Source organism: Oncorhynchus nerka, linkage group LG12 (genome assembly GCF_034236695.1).
Source record: "Oncorhynchus nerka isolate Pitt River linkage group LG12, Oner_Uvic_2.0, whole genome shotgun sequence".
Taxonomy (NCBI): Eukaryota; Metazoa; Chordata; class Actinopteri; order Salmoniformes; family Salmonidae; genus Oncorhynchus; species Oncorhynchus nerka.
In genome coordinates, this window is record NC_088407.1 from 40,894,029 (window position 1) to 40,921,180 (window position 27,152).

The 27,152-nt window shown below is 43.4% G+C and overlaps 1 protein-coding gene across 1 annotated transcript in view; it reads left to right on the top strand.

The window, feature by feature from the left end:
- The window catches only part of LOC115138232 (MAM domain-containing glycosylphosphatidylinositol anchor protein 2-like), a 223,038-nt gene that overhangs the window by 75,163 nt on the left and 120,723 nt on the right, over window positions 1-27,152 (top strand). Inside the window, exons 3-6 of the mRNA XM_029674883.2 lie at window positions 15,063-15,237; window positions 19,948-20,144; window positions 21,381-21,513; window positions 23,047-23,316. Coding sequence (XP_029530743.1) covers window positions 15,063-15,237; window positions 19,948-20,144; window positions 21,381-21,513; window positions 23,047-23,316 — 775 coding nt within the window. The remainder of the gene's footprint in view (window positions 1-15,062; window positions 15,238-19,947; window positions 20,145-21,380; window positions 21,514-23,046; window positions 23,317-27,152) is intronic.

The window sequence follows — 27,152 nt, forward strand, 5'->3', positions numbered from 1 at the left end:
CCTTCAATCTCAGTGCCTCTTTGCTTGACATCATGGGAAAACCAAAATAAATCAGCCAAGACCTCAGAAAAACAATTGTAGACCTCCAAACGCCTGAAGGTACCACATTAATCTGTACAAACAATAATACACTAGTATAAACACCATGGGATGACGCAGCCATCATACCGCTCAGGAAGGAGACGCGTTCTGTCTCCTAGAGATGAACGTAACTTTTGTGCGAAAAGTGCAAATCAATCCCAGAACAACAGCAAAGGACCTTGTGAAGACGCTAGACGAAACAGGTACAAAATTATATATATTCACAGTAAAACGAGTCCTTTATCAACATAACCTGAATGGCCCCTTAGCCAGGAAGAAGCCACTGCTCCACAACCTCCATAAAAAAGCCAGACTACGGTTTGCAATTGCACATGGGGACAAATATCTTACTTTTTGGAGAAATGTCCACTGGTCTGATGAAACAAAAATAGAACTCTTTGACCATAATGACTATCGTTATGTTTGGGGAGGCTTGCAAACCGTGAAGCACGGGGGTGGCAGCATCATGTTGTGGGGGTGCTTTGCTGCAGGAGGGACTGGTGCACTTCACAAAATAGATGGCATCATGAGGACAGAACATTATGTGGATATATTGAAGCAACATTTCAAGACATCAGTCAGGAAGTTAAAGTTAGGTTGTAAATGGGTCCTCCAAATTGACAATGACCCCAAGGATACTTCCAAATTTGTGGCAAAATAGCTATAAGGACAACAAAGTCAAGGTATTGGAGTGGCCATCACAAAGCCCTGACCTCAATCCTATAGAAAATTTGCGGGTAGAACTGAAAAAGCATGTGCGAGCAAGGAGGCCTACAAAACTGATTCAGTTATACCAGCTCTGTCAGGTGGAATGGGCCAAAATTCAACCAACTTATTGTGGGAAGCTTGTTGAAGGCTTCCCAAAATGTTTGACGCAAGTTAAACAATTTAAAGGCAATGCTACCAAATACTAATTGAGTGTATGTAAACTTCTGACCCACTGGGAATAAAAGCTGAAATAAATCATTCTGACAGTTCACATTCTTAAAATAAAGTGGTGATTCTAACTGACCTAAGACCGGGAATGTCAGGAATTGTGAAAAACTGAGTTTAAATGTATTTGGCTAAGGTGTATGTAAACATTCGACTTCAACTGTACATGCAGGACCTGAGTTCGAGGCTAGGGCTGACAGGTAAACAAAATGAGGTACCGTGTTATTGAAACAGTCCAGGGGGCATCAGCTGTGTAGCCGAGTGATCATAGGGTCAAAAGAGCAACAATGGGTGAGTCAAGGTGCTGTTCGGTTGTCAACACTACACTAGGCATGCAGGGGACACAGCATTCAGAAAGGCTAGCGGGCCGGGGCTAGTAGCTGGTTCTTCAGCGACATCGTAACAGAATAGCCTGTTGAGACCACATCGGGGGATCACGTCGGCAGTCCAGTCGTGATGGATCGGCGGGGCTCCATGTCAACAATAAAGGGTCCAGGCTAATTGGCAATGGAGGTATTGTATAAAATTAGCTGGTATATGGGCCTAGCTCGAGGCTAGCTGGTGCTTGCTTCGGGCAGAGGCGTTAGCTAACAGTAGCCACTCGTTTGCAGCTAGCTAGCTGTGATGATCCAGAGTAACGATCCGGTGTAATGATCCAGAGCGGCAAGAATCCGGTGATATGGTAGAGAGAACCAGTCCGATATGCTCTGGGTTGATATCGCGCTGTGCAGACTGGCAGGTGTTGTCCGAGCTAAGGCTGGCTAATGACGGGGAAAAAGGTCTATCAAAGACTAGTAGCTAGTTTGCTTGCTAGCTCCTGATGGAAGTTCCAGTTATAAAGAATAAAATTTGCAGATTTATTCCACATTGGGTGAGGCGGGTTACAGGAAAGTGTATTTAGTTCGTAGACAAATCAAATCAAATTTATTTGTCACATACACATGGTTAGCAGATGTTAATGCGAGTGTAGAGAAATGCTTGTGCTTCTAGTTCCGGCAATGCAGTAATAACCAACGAGTAATCTAACCTAACAATTCCAAAACTACTACCTTATACACACAAGTGTAAAGGGATAAAGAATATGTACATAAAGATATGAATAAGTGATGGTACAGAACGGCATAGGCAAGATGCAGTAGATGGTATCGAGTACCGTATATACATATGAGATGAGTAATGTAGGGTATGTAAACAAAGTGGCATAGTTTAAAGTGGCTAGTGATACATGTATTACATAAATATGCAGTAGATGATATAGAGTACAGTATATACATATACATATGAGATGAATAATGTAGGGTAAGTAACATTATATTAAGTAGCATTGTTTAAAGTGGCTAGTGATATATTTTACATCAATTTCCATCAATTCCCATTATTAAATTGGCTGAATTTGAGTCAGTGTATTGGCAGCAGCCACTCAATGTTAGTATTGGCTGTTTAACAGTCTGATGGCCTTGAGATAGAAGCTGTTTTTCAGTCTCTCGGTCCCTGCTTTGATGCACCTGTACTGACCTCGCCTTCTGGATGATAGCGGGGTGAACAGGCAGTGGCTCGGTTGGTTGTTGTCCTTGATGATCTTTATGGCCTTCCTGTGACATCGGATGGTGTAGGTGTCCTGGAGGGCAGGTAGTTTTCCCCCGGTGTTGCGTTGTGCAGACCTCACTACCCTCTGGAGAGCCTTACGCTTGTGGGCGGAGCAGTTGCCATACCAGGCAATACAGCCCGACAGGATGCTCTCGATTGTGCATCTGTAGAAGTTTGTGAGTGCTTTTGGTGACAAGCCAAATTTCTTCAGCCCCCTGAGGTTCTTCACGATGCTGTCTGTGTGGGTGGACCAATTAAGTTTTTCTATGATGTGTACGCCGAGGAACTTAAAACTTACTACCCTCTCCACTACTGTCCCGTCGATGTGGATAGGGGGGTACTCCACGTGTCAGTGGTACTTTATTGTCCTCAAAGTGGGCAAAAAAGCTATTTAGTCTGCCTGGGATCAAGACATCCTGGTCCGTGAAGGGGCTTGTTTTCTTTTTATAATCCATGATTGACTGTAGACCCTGCCACATACCTCTTGTGTCTGAGCCAAGAGTCTCTATACTGACGCTTAGCTTGTTTGATTGCCTTGCGGAGAGAATAGCTACACTGTTTGTATTCAGTCATGTTTCCGGTCACCTTGCCCTGGTTAAAAGCAATGGTTCGCTCTTTCAGTTTCACGCGAATGCTGCCATCAATCCACGGTTTCTGGTTTGGGAATGTTTTAATCGTTGCTTTGGGACCGACATCTTCAATGCACGTTCTAATGAACTCGCTCACCGAATCAGCGTATTCGTCAATGTTGTTGTTGGACGCAGTGCGGAACATATCCCAGTCCACGTGATGGAAGCAGTCTTGGAGCGTGGAATCAGATTGGTCGGACCAGCGTTGAACAGACCTCAGCGCGGGAGCTTCTTGTTTTAGCTTCTGTCTGTAGGCAGGGAGCAACAAAATGGAGTCGTGGTCAGCTTTTCCGAAAGGGGGCGGGGGAGGGCCTTATATGCGTCGCGGAAGTTAGAATATCAATGATCCAAGGTTTTACCAGCCCTGGTTGCGCAATCGATATGCTGATACAATTTAGGGAGTTTTGTTTTCAGATTAGCCTTGTTAAAATCCTCAGCTACAATGAATGCAGCCTCAGGATATGTTGTTTCCAGTTTGCAAAGAGTCAAATAAAGTTCGTTCAGAGCCATCGATGTGTCTGCTTGGGGGGGAATATATACGGTTGTGATTATAATCGAAGAGAATTCCCTTGGTAGATAATGCGGTCGACATTTGATTGTGAGGAATTCTAAATCAGGTGAACAGAAGGACTTGAGTTCCTGTATGTTGTTGTGACCACACCACGTCTCGTTAACCATAAGGCATACGCCCCACCCTCTTCTTACCAGAAAGATGTTTGTTTCTGTCGACGCGATGCGTGAGGAAACCAGCTGGCTGCACCGATTCCGTTAGCTTCTCTCGAGTAAGCCATGTTTCCGTGAACCAAAGAACGTTACAGTCTCTGATGTCCCACTGGAATGCTACCCTTGCTCGGATTTCATCAACCTTGTTGTCAAGAGACTGGACATTGGCGAAAAGTATGCTAGGGAGTGGTGCACGATGTGCCCGTCTCCGGAGCCTGACCAGAAGACCGCTTCGTTTCCCTCTTTTACGACATCTTTGTTTTGGGTCGCAGGCTGGGATCCATTCTGTTGTCCTGGGTGAAAGGCAGAACACAGGATCCGCTTCGGGAAAGTCATATTCCTGGTCGTACCTGCAGATTCATGCATGGTAGTAACTTTATGAGTTGGGATTATGGTAATTGTTTAGCTAGGTAGCTACATGTTGAAACAAAAGACTCCACTATGCAAGTAACTATTTCAATAGAATGCGACAACTGTCGATAGACATAGCCAGAGCGAATTTACCAGCTATCCACACCGATTTCTGAGCACTCTTGTCTGAGTGTGCCAGAGCGCAGAATAACTGACGAATTTACCAACGCTCAAAACCCGTTGAATATGACCGGTGTCAGTAAACATTGGCAAAAAAGCGTAATTAAGTTGTTGCCAGCAGCACAGTTGCAGTCACCAACTCTCTGGATAGCATAAAAACAGTTAGCCAGTTGGCTTGGGTGCTTGACTGCTGTTGTTAGGGTAGAACACTCGGATCAACCCTACTCCTCTGCCAGATTGTCCTGTATGCATTCTGGAGTAACTGCCAGCGCCGACAGAGATAGCCGCCTCGCTTCGCGTAACTAGGAAACATATATATATATATTTTTTACATGTTATTTCTTACATTGCTACCCCAGGTAATCTTAGGTTTTATTACATACAGTCGGGATAAACTACTGGGTAATAAGAGCAACATTAAATCACCATCATTACGACCAGGAATACGAAACGGATCCTCTGTTTTGCCCACCACCCAGGACAATGGATCTGATCCTAGCCGGTGAACCAAAACAACGACGCCGTAAAAGGGGCAGATGAAGCGTTCTTCTGGTCAGGCTCCGGAGACAGGCTCACCGCGCACCGCTCCCAAGCATACTACTCACCAATGTCCAGTCTCTTGTCAACAAGGTTGATGAAATCCGAGCAAGGGTAGCATTCCAGAGAGACCTAAGTGGTTGTAACGTTCTTTGCTTCACGGAAACATGGCTCACTCGAGACACGCTATCGGAGTCGGTACAGCCACCTGGTTTCTTCATGCTTCGCGCCGACAGAAACAAACATATTTCTGGTGAGAAGAGGGGCAGGGGGGTATGCCTTATGATTAACGAGACGTGGTGTGATCATAACAACATACAGGAACTCAAGTCCTTCTGTTCACCTGACTTAGAATTCCTCACAACAAAATGTCGACTGCATTATCTACCAAGAGAATTATCTTTGATTATAATCACAGCCGCATATATTCCCCCCCAAGCAGACACATACAGTGGGGCAAAAAGTATTTAGTCAGCCACCAATTCTGCAAGTTCTCCCAATTAAAAAGATTAGAGAGGCCTGTAATTTTCATCATAGGTACACTTCAACTATGACAGACAAAATGAGAAAAAAAATCCAGAAAATCACATTGTAGGATTTTTAATGAATTTATTTGCAAATTATGGTGGAAAATAAGTATTTGGTCACCTACAAACAAGCAAGATTTCTGGCTCTCACAGAACTGTAACTTCTTCTAAGAGGCTCCCCTGCCCTCCACTCGTTACCTGTATTAATGGCACCTGTTTGAACTTGTTATCAGTATAAAAGACACCTGTCCACAACCTCAAACAGTCACACTCCAAACTCCACTATGGCCAAGACCAAAGAGCTGTCAAAGGACACCAGAAACAAAATTGTAGACCTGCACCAGGCTGGGAAGACTGAATCTGCAATAGGTAAGCAGCTTGGTTTGAAGAAATCATCTTTGGGAGCAATTATTAGGAAATGGAAGACATGCAAGACCACTGATAATCTCCCTCGATCTGGGGCTCCACGCAAGATCTCACCCCGTGGGGTCAAAATGATCACAGAACCACACGAGGGGATCTAGTGAATGACCTGCAGAGAGCTGGGACCAAAGTAACAAAGCCTACCATCAGTCAAAGTAGTAAAGCCTACCTACACACTACGCCGCCAGGGACTCAAATCCTGCAGTGCCAGACGTATCCCCCTGCTTAAGCCAGTACATGTCCAGGCCCGTCTGAAGTTTGCTAGAGAGCATTTGGATGATCCAGAAGAAGATTGGGAGAATGTTATATGGTCAGATGAAACCAAAATAGATCTTTTTGGTAAAAACTCAACTCGACTCAAGTCGTGTTTGGAGGACAAAGAATGCTGAGTTGCATCCAAAGAAACACCATACCTACTGTAAAGCATGGGGGTGGAAACATCATGCTTTGGGGCTGTTTTTCTGCAAAGGGACCAGGACAACTGATCCGTGTAAATGAAAGAATGAATGAGTGAGATTTTGAGTGAAAACCTCCTTCCATCAGCAAGGGCATTGAAGATGAAACGTGGCTGGGTCTTTCAGCATGACAATGATCTTAAACACACCGCCCGGGCAACGAAGGAGTGGCTTCGTAAGAAGCATTTCAAGGTCCTGGAGTGGCCTAGCCAGTCTCCAGATCTCAACCCCATAGAACATCTTTGGAGGGAGTTGAAAGTCCGTGTTGCCCAGCAACAGCCCCAAAACATCACTGCTCTAGAAGAGAACTGCATGGAGGATTGGGCCAAAATACCAGCAACAGTGTGTGAAAACCTTGTGAAGACTTACAGAAAACTTTTGACCTCTGTCATTGCCAACAAAGGGTATATAACAAAGTATTGAGATAAATTTTTGTTATTGACCAAATATTTAATTTTCCACCATAATTTATGTATGTAAATATTTTGTAGCCTTTTTATCCTGTTTCAACAGAAGTGAATTAGCTTGGCTTGTTTTCGCCAGTTGATGTACCATCAGAGCTAGCCAAAAGTTGGCTAACGTTAGCTCGCTACCTAACGATGAAACAACTGTTTTTCGACAGCGCAATTTCAGTTTTTATTAGAGTCAGTATAGCAATGTAATGTTATTGATCTGTCAGTTTCCCTAGTTAATTCCTTACTGACACGGTATAAACAGCTCTACAGGCAACACTGCCATGGTGCAGTCAGTACACAACACTATGCTCATCATGTCTTAGCAGGATTAGATGGCGACAGGTGTCCCAGCAGGGTCAGACAGCCAGGTCGTTGGCTGTAACGCTAAGTAATTTGCCGTCAAGATTAGCTGTGCCTGGTAACTTATCAGAAAGAGACCGCAGCATCCATTCAACCTCTTCTCTTTCTACTTGGGGAAATTAAAACTTGCAATGCCTCTAATTGATGATACAATCTTTTATAAATGTATATGGCAGTGAGCCATTAGTTGTACTCATTGCATTGCACAACTTGTCCACTTTGCCTGTGAAATAGAAATTAAATTAATTTGCAGTGCCACGTGGCTTCATAGTAAATATATCCTCTGATTCAACAAAAGAGGCAGACATGTTTGAATTCCTACCCATTATAACATTAAGTTCTCAATTTTTTTCCATCACTTCATTGATTTTGTGCTGATAGTATCTTTTTTTTCTTGGATGTGATGTGCTAGGTCACAGATCACAGATGGTTTCATCCATCTCCACTATACAGGACTATACAGGACAGTTAATGAATACAGTAATGAATTCCACAGTAATGAATCGTCTGAGATCCATCCCCCGTTGCTAAGTCCAACTGTCCAACCTGTGCGACTAAGAACCTGGCGGCGGCAATGATGCCGGGTACTATTTTACTGATTTCACCTCCATTTCATTGATTGGATGGGCTTCAAACATGCTGTAGACTTCCAGAGCTTGGCTTTTGGGGCTTGTCAGTGATGGAGTTACTGGCACCGTCCAGCCCTAGCACTGGCTACCTTCTCCCCCCCAATGACAAAAGTGTCATGTTCTTCTCTGCTATTGTAGACTCAGATGTGCTAGCTAGGCCAAATTATGTTTATTCAAATTTTCCACACATTTTCTGCTTAAGACAATACACGTTGTTGTCCATATTGGTTTTTGCTGGCTTGAGATTGAGAATGTTTTCTTCCTCAGTGATGAGCACCATATCTCCCTCTTTCAGAAAAGTAGCTTGCCACCAATTAAGCCTAACAACCAATACATTTTACCTAGGCAAAGCGGTATACCGTGTACTGTTTTTTTTTTTTATAATCGCGAGGGTGATTATAAGTTATAAGTTAACAATCTAAGATGTGCCAAATAAATGATCTACAGATCAAGGCTCCAGTTATGCATTTGGTTTTCTAACTTGCCAACTGAGTGGCTAGCTTGGAAGATTGTAAGCTTCTTGGTTATAGCAGAGACAAAAAATCCCTTCCTGAATCATGAGCCCTGCTGCCTAAATAAATAGTTTTGTGCGTTTGGAAAGAAATTAGCGCCCCTTGTGTGCACTGCCGGTAATACTGTATATCCCGCTACGGTACAGGACCGGTATGAAAATCTGGATACTGCACAACCCTAATTGTACCTTTCCATCACCATTTGTGCAAAGCCATTTTGTACTAGTTTGCATTTTTGTACTGTTACAATAGATTTTAGTATGTGATTAAGTCCTTCTTTTAATGTGATTGTCATTTTAGTATGTGATGATGCTTTTGTCTATTGGTTTGAATGGAACTTGAATGTTCATAGAGTCAACGGATATTATAGGGTCAGGAAATGTCTTTGGAGTGGCCTGGCTTTCATCCATGTGTAAAATGGAGCCCCATATGTTTTGACTTAATCCAAAGCACAGTGTTCGACCACATGGGTTTGTGTGCTGAATATTCACCCATAGTTTCAAACATGATGCTGATTGCCTCCCAAGTGGCGCAGTGGTCTTAGGCACTGCAGTGCTAGCTGTGCCACTAGAGATCCTGGTTCGAGTCCAGGCTCTGTCGCTGCGACCGGGAGACTCATGGGGCGGTGCACAATTGGCCCAGCGTCGTCCATGTTAGGGGAGGGTTTGGCCGGCCGGGATCTCCTTGTCCCATCCCGCTCAAGCGACTGCTGTGGCAGGCCGAGCGCATGCATGCTGACACGGTGTACGGTGTTTCCTCCGACACATCTGTGCGGCTGGCTTTCTGGTTAAGCGGGCATTGTGTCAAGAAGCAGTGCGTCTTGGCTGGGTAGTGTTTCGGGTTACGCACGGCTCTCGACCATTACTTCTCCCGAGTCCGTACGGGAGTTGCAGCGATAGGACAGGACTGTAACTACCAATTGGATAGCATGAAATAGGGGAGAAAAGGGTTACATTTAAAACAAATAAACAACATGACGCTGATTGAACCAGTTATTTTTGGGGAGGATTCCACATACCCATTTATTAGCAGAATTCCATCTTGATAACCATGGTGAGCGCAGCGTTCAGCCTGGTTTAACCAGGCTATCTTTACCATATCCTGAAAGAGAGAAGTGGTGAAGGATAAGGTCATGAAGTCCAGTGTATTGATGGTGAGCACAGCATTCAGTCTGGTTTAACCAGGCTATCTTTGGCATAGCCTAGAATATTTACAGTGTAAAGCCATCTTTCCGTCTTGTTTTCAGTCAGTGACCTCAGTGGCCACATTTGAACAATTGACTGTAATTCAGACAAAAGTAGACGATTGTAGTCCAGGACTCTGTGTTCAGCTTTGGACATGATCAAAGTGACACGTGCCATGACTGGTAGTGGTGACTATTGATGTGTTGATGGTATTTGTTCCAGCGCTGACACATTGCTAGACTAATGAGCTCTTAATGGCCTGTTTTGTTTTAGCCCTTTAATTGGTGTGTAAGGCTACATGGGCTCTGGATGATTGTTATTGTTATGGCAGAGAGTGGTTGGATTCTTCCTCCAGGATTGTCTAGCATACTACTGGGAATGCATGCTGCTCTGTTTCAATGTCCTCACTAGTATACTACATTAAATGATGTAATGCATTGGGCAATTGACATACATTGTAAGTAAAAGCTAATTGCAGATGACATGATTGATTAACATGCTCTAAATGAAGTAATGTATTTGACGCGTATTCAAAGTAGCATACACTCTTAGAAAAAAGTACAACCATATGGTTTTTCGTCTTTCCCCATAGTGGAATCCTTTTTGGTGCCAGGTAGAACCCTTCACATAATCAAGACTAGAAATGTTACACTGAAAAACACTAACACTGGCCAATTTGCTGTGTGTCATAAACTGCTGGTACACTCCATTCTAGAAAATACTAATTTAAAAAACAGAAATCATGGCAAAGATATCAACTGTCAGTAATGTATATTTTCAATGATTAAGGGGATACCAGATACATGCACAAATATTCCCATAATATAGGTATAGTTTAAAACATTCTCACACCTATCATTTTAAATGTAGCAGATTAATCAAACTCCTGATGTTAAAGTTTAAACACTGAGGTAAACACTATTTGTCAGGCACTATTTAAAATAATAAAAACGTTTAAAAAAGTACAATTGGAGTTCCTCAAGGAACGCCTGAAGTTCCTCAAGGAACCCCTGGAGTTTCTCAAGGAACCAGTGCTTGTCAATGGTTCATATTTGCACCTTTGTTTGTTGAGGGGTTCTTGGAGGAACTGTTCATGTTTCAATGTAGCAAAGTGTTCCTGGAGGAATCCTGGACTGGAGGTGTGGCTTAGTAAGAGGGTGAATTCCAGAAAGATATTTTTATGCTACCCGTGTGAATAAATGTCATTCCTCTGTTCTGTTGTATTGTCATCACATGTTAAGGTTGAACACTGACAGTTTTTTAGCTTCAACGAGTCTTAGAGTTGTATGAGTTCCTTGAGCCTATGCAAATCCCAAAGTTGGAATAGTTACCACTTTATTACTATATGTAATCAGCAATGTTAATATTATGAATATTGTATTAGAATATGTAATATGCGTAAATATTTAAGGAAACTATACATTTCCAGTGTACAAACTTAACATGATGAACAGGAATGACATTTACTGTAACGCATGACCAAAATTAACTATCTCAAAGCCACGCCTCCAATAAGCCATGCCCTCAATCTTCTGATAGGCTGCCACCGCTACAATATATTATTAAAAAGGTTCTGGTTTGAACCTTGACACAGGGGTTCCTCAAATATCCTTTTCAGAGGTGGAACCTTTTTGAACTGGAAAGGTTCCCCTTGCGTGGAAATTTTTAGATCCCCCAAAAGGTTATTCCAGACTCCTTTACTTCTAAGAGTGTCGAGCTGGCTGGTTTAGTATTCTGAAGGCGCTAATGGTTGAGTGAGTGTGTGAAGTCTGCGGTGACGATGCAGTAATTTATCTTAAGACAATCCCACACATTATTTTCAAGAACCTGTTTGAAACTCCATAGGAAGTTTTCAACAGTTCAAAAGACACCACTATTATGGGGAGGATTACCCTTTTTTGCACAAAGCTCAAGTGGAATTTCCGACTTGAGCCCTTCCTCTGCCATATCCCCCCCAGTTAAAGCAGCACTGTACTGTATTTTCCTCTCTTGCTCCTCCACTCTGCCTCTCTCTCTCTTTGATATGGAGAGAGCATGAGGGAGGGAGGGAGGGAGGGCAACAGGGGGTAGCAGACAGAAAATATTGTTATGTCATCCCACGGTTTCAGTATATTCAGCTAGCTAGCACACTGATGCACCTTTCTTCCTCCCTGCTCAGCCACTGTCCACATGCACACACACACACATGCCCCCCCCCCACCCCACCCCACCCCACACACACACATTCAAGAGTCCAAGATCATTTGTGCATCCGGGGCTCCCACAGACAACAAGTGTGGCTGACTGGCAGATCCCCGGGACTGCTGCTTATAACAGACTGCGGAGGCAGTGGCATGCTCGCCTGTCTTTTCCCAAACTGGAGCCTACGTCACTGCAGGGTGCTGATCGAGGGACTGAGGCGCTTCTCTCATATGCCAGTCATCTGCTGTCACTGCTGCTGCTGATGCTGACTAGCTACATGCAGGCAAACCGGAAACCATATGATAGCCCTGCTGTGTTTGTGAATGACTATCTGAGTGACATACAATGCAGAGAACAGCTTATTTTTATTATCTTACTGGAACATTCTGTAATGTGCTTCATGATCGTATCATAGGCTACAACCAGTGGCTTTGATAGACTGGATGGAATATGTGATAAGCACATGCTGACTTTGAAGCAGGCCACATCACAAAAGATGCATTACGATATTATATTGTTTATAATAAAGCATATATTACACATCTATAAGCACATTGTAAACATGACATTATAACTACATAGAGAATTTTCTAAGTAATACCTACGAGACCTGACTATACAGTGGTCCATCATGAAAATCTTTGTTTTTTCATTCGCAGCAACTAGCACTCACCCAAATTAGATTTGCATCACTGAGTTGACAGTGATAATATCTGTGCCATTGTCCAATGTCTTTCACCGTCCTGGTTAGTTCAGTAGTAATAAATCAAATTGAAATTCTGCATGCCTGGTTTCATTTCAGACACTGTGTGGGGACCTAGAAGTTTTATAGCCAAGTTTCATGTTGCCGAGGAAAGAGAGGACATCTTATCCTCCCAACCCCCCAAAAAGAAAGCCGGTGTGGCTAAGCTAAGCCCCATGAATTCCAACGCCATGTTATTCCTTAGCCAACACCAATATGCATGTAAACAAATCCACGCTACCTACCATTTTCAGCAAAACATGAAATTGATTTTATCCCTCCTCTCTACATGCAAAGCTAGGTTGTGACTCTGTTCGAAATTATTATTCTGCCTCCACACCCGTGGTACCATGAGAAAAGTAGCTAACCGAGCCAAACAACAAGTACATTTTACTTGGAGAATGGGGAAGTGGGAGGGGATAATTTGCAGGGTGGAGGTGGTGAAGGTTGGGGCTGTTAGTGGCTCCTCAATGCCCCTCCACCTACCCTCTTGAATGGGTCTCTGCTGCAGCTCCCTTGACTGCCGACCCCCGGCCGTCCCCGCTCATAAGGAGCCGCTATGATAAAGGAGGGTTTTGTTGCAATGTAGGTCAACCACACAGGAAAGCTCACACAGGCCCCAGCAAGGGCCATGCCAGGGCTGTATGGGCAAATTGCTCTGCTTGTCGGCATGACTGGCAGAGTGAGCGTAGTGAGTGTACACAGGGGGCCTTACATACACTTTCTTGCAAGTGCCATTTGCGCATTCCCAAATGCATAGACAGGCAGCGGGCGACTGATGTTCTCATCCTTCTCCCTTCTCAGATCACAAATTTATTTCATCTGTCCAAATGCCACGGATGCCTTGTTTCTTGTTTCCAGATGCATGATGGGAAGGATCATAAGATGCCATGTTCATTTGATTTCCGTGATATCAGAGGCAATTCTCTCCAAACATTCAAACATATTATGTATTAGAGACTGTTTATCAAACAGCTTCAGCACCATTGAGAATGCCTCAAAGAGTTGCACAAAATTGTCAGAGCTGTTTTTTGAGGTTTTGTCAGAGTTCTGTGTGAAACTTGACGTGCCATATGGATTCCAGACCCACTGGATGGCGTTGGAATGATGGACACATGTCGCAGTCTCACAAGAGTCACTCAAACACGAGCCACCTAAATATTTTATGCACTTATCCATCAATGGCGCCATAGATATACATTTCAGTCAATTTTACCATTTATATCATTGTTATTCATGTACTGTATTACACAAACACTTTGCTCTGTTGCGATTCTCAATCGAGAGTATATGGACATAATGTATTATAAAGAAAGTAAAACAAATGTGTGGTACTACACTGAACAAAAATATAAATGCAACTTAGAAAGTCTCATGAGCTGAAATAAGAGCCCAGAAATTTTCCAAATGCTCAAAAAGCTGATTTCTCTCATATTTTGTGCACGTATTTGGACACATCCCTGTTTGTGAGAATTTCTCCTTTTCCAATATATTCCATCCACCGGACAGGTGTGGCATATCAAGAAGCTGATTAAACAGCATGATCATTACACAGGTGCACCTTGTGCTAGGGACAATAAAATGCCACTCCAAAATGTGACGTTTTGTCACACAACACATTGCCACAGAAGTCTCAAGTTTTGAGGGAGCATGCAATTGGCAAGCCGACTGCAGGAATGTCCACCAGAGCTGTTGCCAGGTAATTTAATGTTAATTTCTCTACCATAAGCCACCTCCAATGATGTTTTAGAGAATTTGGCAGTACGTCCAACCGGCCTCACAACTGTACAACTATCCACAGTGTTATCTGTTATATCTGTGGACAATTTTCAGCAAGTTGCAACATTGAAATTCAGAAATAACCACTTTTCCATAAACAAGCTCTAAAATCATGTTTGTTGCACTCTGGATGTAAAAAAAAAGATGCTCTGCTCCCGAGTGGCACAGCGGTCTAAGGCACTGCATCTCAGTGCAAGAGGAGTCACTACAGTCCCTGGTTGAAATCCAGGCTGTTTCACATCCGGCCGTGATTGGGAGTCCCATAGGTTGGCGCACAATTGGTCCAGGTTGGGCCGGGGTAGACCATCATTGTAAATAAGAATTTGTTGTTAACTGAAGGTAAAACATTTTTTAAATGAAGGTAAAAAAAACCCGGCCCGGAGAAAAACTCATTCTGATTGGCTGGGCCTGGCTTCCCAGTGGGTAGGCCTATGCCCTCCCAGGCCCACCCATGGCTGCACCCTTGCCCAGTCATGTGAAATCCATAGATTAGGGCCTAATTAATTGATTTAAATTTACTGATTTCCATATATGAACTGTAACTGTTCCTCACATTGGGAGCATAACAAAGCCCATGTTTGAAAAGTTATTAAGCCCATATTTGAAAATACATTATTACTAGTTCGGTATTTCACTTCCTGTAAAACATGCTCATTGGCTCATTTTAATCCAGAGTGTGTGTTGCAATATATTTATGCCATGGCTGACCCCATTGCTCTCTGTTCAGCCGGAGCCTGTTGTCCATAGCTAGACCTCCTCGGTCACCTCTGGCCTCTATCTCTCTCCAAACCCAGATCCGGTGGACTAAAACGGCCGGTAGCGCCTCCGACCGCTTCCAGGACTCCAGTGTGTTCAACGAGACCCTGCGCATCATCCGGATCCAGAGGCACCAGGGCGGACGCTACTACTGCAAGGCCGAGAATGGCCTGGGCTCACCGGCCATCAAGTCGATCCGAGTGGACGTCTACTGTGAGTGAGCAGGCCTTGCCTCGGTTGCCTGCCTGCCTGCCCTTTTCCCATGCACTCCTCCGATGTTCGCTGCTAGGGCTGGGAATTGGCAGGGACCTAACGATACAACATTATCACAATACTTACGTGCCTATATAATGTGTATTGCGATTCTCACAATTTTCATGATTCTATATGTATTGCGATTCGATACTGTAATCTTGATGTTTTAAACATATTGCTCACTATATGGCTGTTGCAGAGAGAAGTGAAAAAATGAGTTTTGATCAGTCATGGAAATAAGTGCTGAAAAATGTTGGCTCACTATTTAAAAAGAAGATGGAGTGCAAATCCGAAAGTATCGATATAATATCATCCCAAAATAATATTGTGATATGTAACTGTATTGATTTTTCCCCCATCATAGCATGCATCATATGTTCTGCCGATTGTCCTTGACCCTCTGCAGATTGCCCTTGTCCAGTTACTCATGCCTTGTGCTTTAGCTACTGAACAGAGGCATTGGCTCACTCACTAGTAGTCCTTACCGTCCCAGACAACATGACGTTGGGGTTGAAGAAAGTTGTTTCAAGCAGGTTAAGGCTACAGTAGAATTACAACATTACTTTTTGAAACACAAAAGGCCTCAAAAGAAAGCCAAGTATGAGTAAATTAAATGTACCATACCCTCACTATAAAGCCAAAGGTAACAAACACATTATTCATCCTTACTCAGGATTCTCTGAATTGTTAATTGCAGCCATTTCTTAATGCTGTGGACGCTGCCATCATATCAGTGTCATCGCTGCTTTTATTCACTCAGTAAGGGAACTGCACCCCAGCTGTGTGAAGGCCTGACAGTGCACATTGCTGAAGAAATTAATAGTTGTGAAACAAAGGGGTTGTGAATTCCAGCAATTACAGACAGAGCCTGAATCCCAAATGGCACCCTGTTCCCTATATACTGTGTTACTTTTGACCAGGGACAATAGTTAAATAAATATAATACAAATGTATAAAAATTGAGCCATATAGGGAACAGAATACCATTTGGAACGCAGACTTAGATGTCTGAAGTCATGGTGCAGAATCCCAACATTGCAAATGAAAAAAAGCAGCAACACTACCTAAAGAGAGAGATCACCCAAATTGCAAATCTAATTTTATGGCTGTAGAAAGTACTTTGCAGACCCACAGAGATGGCCACCCATTGGTGTTCACTTCGAATTCTCAAAGAGGACTTTATAGTGTTTCCTTTGTGCGACTGTTATAGGCCTTAAGAAACAGATTTGATTAAGCCTTTTAGATGGTGAATTCATCAATTGTTCTAATTGCTCTGTTAATCAGGGCTGATAATTGCAAATTGACTCAAATTAAGCATTATGTGGAAACTGCAAGTTTTAGTGCATCCCATTTTTGGTGTTTGCATACCTCTCTCCAAAACAGCAATTCAACTTCAAATGTCTGAGGACATAATGTACTGTTTTGCATATACATTTTCCCATTTACTGTGGCGGGCTAGATGTTGAGTATACCAAGCATTAGGAACACCTTCCTAATATTGAGTTGCACCCTTTTTTCCCTCAGACCAGCCTAAATTTGTCAGGGCATGGACTCTTCAAGGTGTAGAAAGCGTTGTACAGGGATGCTGGCGCATGTTAACTCCAATGCTTCCCACAGTTGTGTCAAGTTGGCTGGATGTCCTTTGGTGGTGGACCGTTCTTGATACACACGGGAAACTGTTGAGAGTGAAAAACCCAGCAGCGTTGCAATTCTTGACACAAACCGGTGCACCTGGCACCTACTACCATACCCTGTTAAAAGGCACTTGAATATAATGTCTCAATTGTCTCAAGGCTCAAATCCTTCTTTATTTATATTTATTTATTTCACCTTTATTTAACCAGGTAGGCTAGTTGAGAACAAGTTCTCATTTGCAACTGCGACCTGGCCAAGATAAAGCTTAGCAATTCGACACATACAACAACACAGAGTTACACATGGAATAAACAAAACATACAGTCAATAATACAGTAGAACAAAATAAAACAAAAAGTATATATACAGTGAGTGCAAATGAGGCAAGTTAAGGAAATAAATAGGCCATGGTGGCGAAGTAATTAAAATATAGCAATTAAACACTGGAATGGTAGATCGGCAGAAGATGAATGTGCAGGTAGAGATACTGGGGTGCAAAGGAGCAAAATAAATAAATAAATACCAGTATGGGGATGAGGTAGGTAGATAGATGGGCTGTTTACAGATAGGCTAAGTACAGGTGCAGTGATCTGTAAAATGCTCTGACAGCTGGTGCTTAAAGCTAGTGAGGGAGATGTGAGTCTCCAGCTTCAGAGATTTTTGCAATTCGTTCCAGTCATGGGCAGCAGAGAACTGGAAGGAAAGACAACCAAAGGAGGAATTGGCTTTGGGGGTGACCAGTGAGATATACCTTCTGGAGTGCGTGCTACGAGTGGGTGCCGCTATGGTGACCAGTGAGCTGAGATAAGGCAGGGCTTTACCTAGCAGAGACTTGTAAATAACCTGTAGCCAGTGGGTTTGGCGACGAGTATGAAGCGAGGGCCAACCAACGAGAGCGTACAGGTCGCAAAGGTGGGTAGTGTATGGGGCTTTGGTGACAAAACGGATGGCACTGTGATAGACTGCATCCAGTTTGTTGAGTAGAGTGTTGGAGGCTATTTTATAGATGACATCACCGAAGTTGAGGATTGGTAGGATGGTCAGTTTTACAAGGGTATGTTTGGCAGCATGAGTGAAGGAGGCTTTGTTGCAATATAGGAAGCCGATTCTAGATTTAATTTTGGATTGTAAGATGCTTAATGTGAGTCTGGAAGGAGAGTTTACAGTCTAACCAGACACCCAGGTATTTGTGGTTGTCCACGTATTCTAAGTCAGAGACGTCCAGAGTAGTGATGCTGGACGGGCAAGCAGGTGCGGGCAGCGATCGATTGAAAAGCATGCATTTAGTTTTACTTGCATTTTAAGAGCAGTTGGAGGCCACGGAAGGAGAGTTGTATGGCATTGAAGCTCGTCTGGAGGTTAGTTAACACAGTGTCCAAGGAGGGGCCAGAAGTATACCGGTCTCTTCTTCATCTAGACAGATTGAAGTGGATTTACCAAGTGACATAAGGGGTCACCTGGATTCGCCTGGTCAGTAATGTCATGGAAAGACGTGTTCTTAATGTTTTGTCTACTCAGTCTATACTTTCTCTCTGTGGATGAGTTGTATCGGAAGCCCCCGAGAAGCCTTACTCTGCAATCTTCCCCTACCTCGGTACTCCCATGAAAAAGTGAGCTACAAATTCTTCAACCCCCAAAATGAGGTTGATCGAGTCAGCGTTTCCATGTTTGACATTCAGCGTTCCCCGGCTGCCTGGACCTGGCAAATACAAAAACGAGACAAATCTGGTGTATCTGCACTCTGAGGAGAGAGTGGAGAGGAGGAGACGATAGAGGGCCATGGGTTAGTTTACTGCAGAGATGCAAGATAAATAGGAGCGGAGATGGACAGTGGCAGAAAACATTGCCAGGGGGAGACAATGAGCATAGTGTCATTACCCCTGACTCAGAGATCAGAGCACTTGCTTATTGTCTAATCTCTGCTCCACTGTGGCACACATGCACTTTTATCGATCCTGCCTGCTTCACTAAATGAGACGAGCTGATCAAAGCAATGACACGTGTTGCTGTTCGCTGCCACTTGGCGATGCTGTGTTGCAATCCTTGGTGGTTGGCAAGGCTAAAGCACAACGATGACCTTGATTGAGTCTGACTGACATTCCACGGCAGTAGGAGAAAGAAATAAGGAAAACGTATCGGAGAATTGACTCAGACTAATCTGCAAAGCCATTATTTATTATAAAAAAATGCAAATACATTATAATGGTTTGTACAGGAAATTTGTCTGGCTCTGGACTGCCCGTGGCAGTAGTTAGTCGCAGTAGTTAGTTGGCTGGTGGGAAACAGATTTTTGAAGGTGCTTGTCTGCATCTCAAAGTAGCCCATAAAAGCCAGTGGCTCTCCGGTGGAACACTTTTAAGTCATTATCGAGCTCTTGTCAAAATCACAGTTTTAAAAGCTCCCTCTCGATTGGAGCTGGAACTTTGGAGTCTAAGTGGCCCTTTTCATTGAACTTCAAGCACTACTCTGGCTGTCAAAAAACATTTGAAAGCACCTCAGTGGAATGCGTGTGCCTTTATTTGACAATTATGGATGGAGTTGAGGATTCCTGAAATGTTGGATGTATGATAAATAGAAAAAAAAGTGTAATTGTGATGTGTTTGTCGACTGTAGAAGTCAGGGATTGACATTACTGATGCTCTCCAGAAAAATCTCTACAAAAATAGAAAATATAAATATTTCTATGATATTTCATATGATATTTATATGATGGATATTATATTTCACATGTAAAACAAATCATGATTTTCCCTCTTGTCATGCACATTTGGTATGAGTATTACATCTGTGGCATCACAGGCTCTTTAAAGAGCTTAAGGGTGAAGATGTGATTGCAAAAGAGGACAACAGCTGTTAACCAATTGAACCAGCACACTTCATTAAAAGTCAGCCACTGTATATAAATAGGTCCTTGGGATTAAGAAGGAAAGGTAATTGCCCTTCATGCGTTGACCTACACAAGTGTGTGGCAAACAGAGGCTGCTTGGAGGCACCTTGATGCCAAGGACCACTGTTTCTATGTTCACTTTCTAGATTTGGATGATCCCATCGTAACCGTCCACCAGAGCATCGGGGAGGCTAAGGAGCAGTTCTACTATGAGCGGACAGTGTTCCTGCGCTGCATGGCCAACTCCAACCCCCCAGTGCGCTACAGCTGGAGGCGTGGCAAAGAGTTCCTGTCCCAAGGCTCGGATAAGGGCGTGGAGATCTACGAGCCCTTCTTTACACAAGTAAGCCGAAAGTCCACACCTGCTGTGACATCTAGATCAGGGTCTAAAACTCGTGGCCTGGGTGCCAAATCCGGCCAAGAGCTGTTTCTTGTGGTTCCCCAGACAAATTGGTATCAGGCCCTCAGGGTAATTTTTCAGGCATTTGGGTAATTTTTTTTGAGAACCCTTAGCTTGATCAAACAACCCGTTCCTCTGATCAGGATTTTAGATATTAAGGAACTCCTATTTTCATAAAGGAAGTAATTTCTTATTATGGAAATTGTGTGTGTTTATCCCCTTCACAGCATATAGAAAGTTTCCCATTGAGCACTCAAATCCCAAATGGGAGGATGTTTTGTGAGCACAATATATCAGTGACTTGAGTTAGGAAATTGCACCAGTTTTTTTTAACATCTCATCTAATCTCCTCTCTCCTTGTAAAGTCAGCTTCGTTGACAGGAGAGATGAGAGCATTTTGACAGTCGTATGTCTGACAGGCTTCACAAAGGCTGGTTTCATAAGCAGACAAACTATGATAGAGAAGGGAACAGCTTGGGCTCGCGGTGGCATGAAACTCACACAACTCAGATATGCTCGAAATGAGCAGAGGAAGACGGCACTTCAGGGGCTCGCTGTATTTTTCTCCCAGTGGAGTTTCTCTCTCTCTCACACACACACACACACACACACACACACACACACACACACACACACACACACACACACACACACACACACACACACACACACACACACACACACACACAAGGACATCAGGACCTAGTTTTTCAGGTAGACTTCACATGTTGTGCCATCCTCAGCCTAGTAATGCCCTCCTGAGTTTTAATTAAGAACATAAGGAACAATAACATATTCTAAGTATGTTGCCAGTGCTACAAAGGTGGCGGTATACACGAGAGCAGACAAAACAGCTATTGTTGGTAAAATTATTTACAATGTCATGACGATACATTTGTGTTAATAGTGCTTGTATGCATCTTGACATTTGTCCCAAGCGCACCGCTTCAAGCACATCCAAATAGACAGGCAATGAATTTCATGAAACTGAAAGCTCGGTGTAAAGATAATACTCCTAGTTCGGGGAATGAGCTCATTGTTGAAGCACTGCCAAGGAAGCACTTTGATGAAGACGAGCCGACGAGTCCAGTTCAATACCACTGCTATCTTACTTTGTAAGACACATTAAAAGCGACAGGCGACACATCACTTTACACTGTTTCTCTTTCTGAGTTGCAGGGGGAGACCAAGATTCTAAAGCTGAAGAACCTTCGACCTCAGGATTACGCCAACTACAGCTGTATCGCCTCTGTCCGGAATGTGTGCGGCATCCCCGAGAAGAATGTTCTCTTCAAACTCTCGAACAAAACAGGTAAAACTTTGGGGCGGCTGAGAACACGGTTCTGTATTGATTAGCACTCATAACATCAAGGATCTGGCAATTTCGCCTATGAAAAGCTGCGGAATTGCCCGATTCATTACGGATGGGAATCCTGTAGGCTCGCCATTTTTCTCTGTGATGCTTCACCCCTATATGGGGCCAATAATGATAGAGGAGAAAGCACTCGGTCCTAATACACTGCCCTGCGGGTTTCCTGCTCTGACCCTATACCCCCTAACTAGCATTGATTAGACTTACAGTGTGTGTGAGCAGGCTTGCTTATGCCGTGCTAGTAAATGTATTTATCCCACTGGTTGGTATTGGGATGCCATGTGCCTATTGATAAACCTATAAAGGTTATGAACTTACAAACGTAACACCTATCATCAACAATACAGCTACACTATAGAACCGAATATCAACTAGTGACAGAATAGGATATGCTATTGGTGGACACCTGCTTGTCGAACATCTCATTCCAAAATCATGGGCAATAACATGGAGTTGGTCCCCCTTTGCTGCTATAACAGCCTCCACTCTTCTGGGAATGCTTTCCATTAGATGTTGGAACATTGCTGCGGGGACTTGCTTCCGTTCAGCCTTGAGAATTAGTGAGGTCGGGCACTGATGTTCGGCGATTAGGCTTGGCTCGCAGTTGGCGTTCCAATTCATCCCAAAGGTGTTCGATGGGGTTGAGGTCAGGGCTCTGTGCAGGCTAGTCAAGTTCTTCCACACCGATCTTGGGGACAGTAGCTCTCTCATGGCATCTGCCAAACACGTCCGTCAGACTGCCAGATGGTGAAGCATGATTCATCACTCCAGAGAACGTGTTTCCTTTGCTCCAGAGTTCAATGGCGGCTGAGCCATTGAAAGTGGGGCGTTGTTGCTCAGATGATGGTGCCATGTTGAAAGTCACTGAGCTCTTCAGTAAGGCCATTCTACCGCCAATGTTTGTCCATGTAGATTGCATGGTTGTATGCTCAATTGTATACACCTGTCAGCAATGGGTGTGGCTGAAATAGCCAAATCCACTAATTTGAAGGGGTGTCCACATACTTTTGTATATATAGTGTATATCCTACCTTTGGGAGAATACTACTCAGTTTACAGCAGCTGCAGTACCTATTGACTTGTTTGTTGACTTTTGACTAATCTCTCATGGACAGATGTACGTAACATAAATGGTATTGTAACATCTCTCAATAGACTGTGGGATGGAACAAATAATGAGTAACAATTGTTCCGGTGCGAAGATTTTTCGTCACTGATTATATGGACAAATCAGAATTTTGCAGGTGTACACATCTTTTGAATTTTGGAAGGTGTGGGAACATTTGGCCCATGCTTTGGCTGAGAGTTTCCGTTGTCGTTTCAGGTTTCTAGTTTTATTTCTCATCTCTCATCTCAAGAACCTAATTGAGTACCTGGCAAGAGTAAAAAATTATGGTTGCCAAGATTTAATTATTGACTTGTTTCATACAGACATACATTATAATGCATTCTACTTATTCCTGTGGTTTCAAGCATCCCCCACCATTAAACTGCTGGTGGAGGACCCTATCGTGGTGAACCCCGGGCAGTCCGTGACCCTGGTGTGTGTGACCTCCGGTGGGGAGCCAACACCCACACTCACCTGGGTGCGCAACACGGATGAGCTGTCCAAGAAAAGCCGACTCAACGGGGGAACCCTCACGCTTCCCGCCATCTCCATGGAGGAAGCAGGAGTCTACAGTTGCGTGGCCAGCAACAACGTTGGCAACCCGGCTAAGAAGTCCACTGCCATCGTGGTCCGAGGTAAGGCCCTGGAGGTAATACATTGATCCCGGACAAGCCTCCATTTGTTACCTTTATCCCGGACACACTCTCAAAATATGACCAAAACAGTTAGGTAGCATAAGGACAAGCCTGACTCTAGCTAGGAGAAAAGTAGCTAGGATCGTCTAGGGGCTAAACCTTCACGTAATTCTTGCAGTGAGGTCAGTGGAAGATTTGCACAAACATTGGAATTACATCTCAAGTTAGGATACAGGCCTTAGTGAATTACCTGAGATGGTGTCCATTCTACACTCAGAAAAACGGGTTCCAAAAGGTTTCTTTGGCTGTCCCCATAGGAGAACCCTTTTGGGTTCCATGTAGAACCCTCTGTTTTTGAGAGGTTCTACTTTGAATCCAAAGGGGTTGTACCTGGAACCAAAAGCGTTCTACGTGCAACCAAAAGGGTTATTCAAAGAGTTATCCAATGGGAACAGCCAAAGAACCCTTTATTAACATTCTAGATAGCATCTTTTTTTCTAAGCGTGTACAAGGTCATATCAGATTTGGATGCTCAATTAAACGTGTAAAGAATCTTTGGAAACGGGTCTATTCTGACCAAATGGCACCAATGCATGTTTGATTCCCCTCTAAAAGCCTTGCCACTGGGCTGTGTGCGTGTGTAGTCAGTGAATTACTATCAAGGCCGGAGATATGATATAACAACCCTCGGGGGACAAATGGTAAGATCAAAGAAAACGAATGCATGCTTACTGTTTGATGCTCCCAGTAGTGCTCCCAGTAGCACCCTCTTTTATTGATTCCTATGCAATTATGTTTTTTTACCCCGGCTTCTGTGATATACTCTTGGATTTTTGTGATGCTACTTTACCTCCTGAAAAGGACTAGTAAAGCCATTGTTTTCCACAAGTACATAGAGTAGCCAGCCAAATAGAAAAAGTAGCCAGTTAGAATTATTTTGCCGAAGTAGCTCTATTTTGGTGTCCTCTGGCAGTGGTGTAAAATACTTTAAAGTACTACTTAAGTAGTTTTTGGGGTTATGTGTACTTTACTATTGATATTTTTTGACAACTTTTACTTCACTAGATTCCTAAAGAAAATAATGTACTTTTACTCCATACATTTTCCCTTACACACAAAAGTACTTGTTACATTTTGAATGCTTAGCAGGACAGGAAAATGGTCAAATTCACACACTTATCAAAAGAACATCCCTGGTTATCGCTACTGCCTCTGATCTTGTGGACTCACTAAACACAAATACTTTGTTTGCAAATTTTGTCTGTGTGTTAGTGTGCCCATGACTATCCGTATATTTAAAAAAAATATTACAAATTGTGCCGTCTGATTTGCTTAATATAAGGAATTTGAAATGATTTATACTTTTACTTTTGATACGTAAGTATATTTTAGCAATTATATTTACTTTTGATACTTAGATATATACTCGCCAAAACCCTTAGGCCTACCAGTAGCATTTGAAAATTAGGCTACACTGACTGACGAGACGAGAGCCAATCACTTTAGCGTCACTGTCTGGGGAACCCCGACATCCTACACTCTTAGAAAAATGGTCCCAAAAGGGTTCTTCTGTTGTCCCCATAGGAGAAACATTTTTGGATCCAGGTAGAAGTACAGTAGAGGTAGGGTAGGGTAGGGTGGGCAATTCCAGTCCTCGAGGGCCTGATTGGTATCACAGTTTTGCCCCAGCTCCAGCTAACACTCCTAACTTCAATAATCACATAATCATGATCTTCAGTTTAGAATGCAATTTGATTAATCAGCTGTGTTTGCTAGGGATGGAGAAAAAGTGTGACACCAATCAGGCCCTCGAGCACTGAAGTTGCACACCCCTGCAGTAGATAATGTGAAGTGGAAAAAGTAGCCGGCTGAAAATGAGTCTGTAACTGGCTGATTAGTCGACGGCCGGCGCTAATTGGAAAACACTGCTTAAGCATTGCAACAGAGGAGTGCAAACGTACTACTTTTTAACCCACCCACCCCTTTCTCTTGCCTCAGACAAGCACCCACTCAGACTCGATCTAGGAGAAACTGTGAGTCAAATTCTAATGGGGCTGGTCTATTATGGCTGCTACAGCAATGGTTTACACCTGTATGTTTATATGGTCATTAGTACGATCAAACGTTCATTCCGACCTCTTGCGCATAAATAATTTTTCCGTCACAAATTTCTGTAATCAAACGTTTCTAGCCAGCCAGCAAACAGAATTGCAGGTACCACCCCAAAACGTCATTTTCATTCCACTCATGAGGCTCAGAAACTGTAACTTGCCAGGGCAAATGCTGCTGCAGCTGTTGGATCTTATTTCACAGTCACCCCCTCTTCAAAGCGGATCGTCTGTGCACAGACATCTGCTGGCACCTCGGGACGGGTATAAGCTGCAGGTTTTGAGAGGAGATCCATTTATGTCTGTGGAGTCTTGGGCCCTGACAGCACTCTAAGTCCGATAACAGAAAGCTCCACATTTGCATGGGGAAGGAGAATGTGTGTGTGTGTGTGTGTGTGTGTGTGTGTGTGTGTGTGTGTGTGTGTGTGTGTGTGTGTGTGTGTGTGTGTGTGTGTGTGTGTGTGTGTGTGTGTGTGTGTGTGTGTGTGTGTTTGTGTTTTGGGAGGTGGAGAGCGCTGGTTAGTTAGCGGGATTCAGATGTTTTGCCAAGGCAAGAGATCAGTCTGTTGAGAGAAGGACTGGAGGCAGCTCAGGCTAGGACCTCAGCTAGAGAGACCCTGGGTGGTAGAAGACCCAAAGGGGAAGGCAATACTGACTCCACACTCAGCATTTTTGGTCTACTATGGAGAAAAAGCACGCCCATACATTCCAATCTAGGATTTGTGACAGTCTTCTTCCAAAATATTGTTTTGGTCATTTGTGGAAAGATTGTGACTCTTAGTCTGTAAAAACCTCAAAGGACATTGAATACTGTAGTGTAAATGTGTAGTAAGTGTTGAAATACTATAGAATCTGGATGCTTGTGCTCAACGTAGAATATAATAATTACATCATACTGGTGAAGGTGTTCCAGTGTAACCCCATGATACGGTAACATAAAACATAATTATTCAGTCTTATTGTTGTTATTCACCAACCAAGTAGATTACAGATTGGCAGCCACTGTATTATTCTACAGTTTTGTAGAAGCTCCCAAAAAATGTGTTAGAGTGAACTGTTGTCTCTCTGGTCCTTCATCAAAGTTCTTCTACACAGGCTTCATGGATGATAAACATGTAACAGACAACTCATCAGACAATAACCTTGATATGGTCTGTGCTGTGCAGCCGCTCTGAGGGGTCGTTCATTCGACTGCCTCTCTCAAATAAGATATTCAGCCTCTGGTGACTTGGAGAGACATTTACAAGCTCTGCCATGCTGCCCCACAACACAAATTGTAGAATCTAATTTGTGGGGTAGCAGCAGAGGGGGATTGCACTTACATTTAAGTAATTTAGGGTTTAGTGCCTTGCTCAAGACTACATCTACAATTTCTTCACCTAGTCTGCTCAGGAGTTGAACCTGCAAACTTTTGGTTACTGGCCCAATGCTCTTAACCGCTAGATTACCTGCCGCCCATGTAATCTCATTGTGTTTCTTGCCACTTTACTCTGGGTCCACTTACTTTGGGCTTTAATAGTAATTTTTCACAGATGCAATCACTGTAAAAAAAGAGACTAACTCTTTGTGGACCTTTTCTGAGAGTGGGGGCTGGAGGGTGGAAATCCAGCCTCCCTTAGCATCCTTCTTGGAGTAAACTGGCAGTAATTATAATTATTAATATTTAATCAAATAAATGGCAGGCGTACTTTAGCTATCGTAATACAACCGGACTGCGAAACGCGTCAA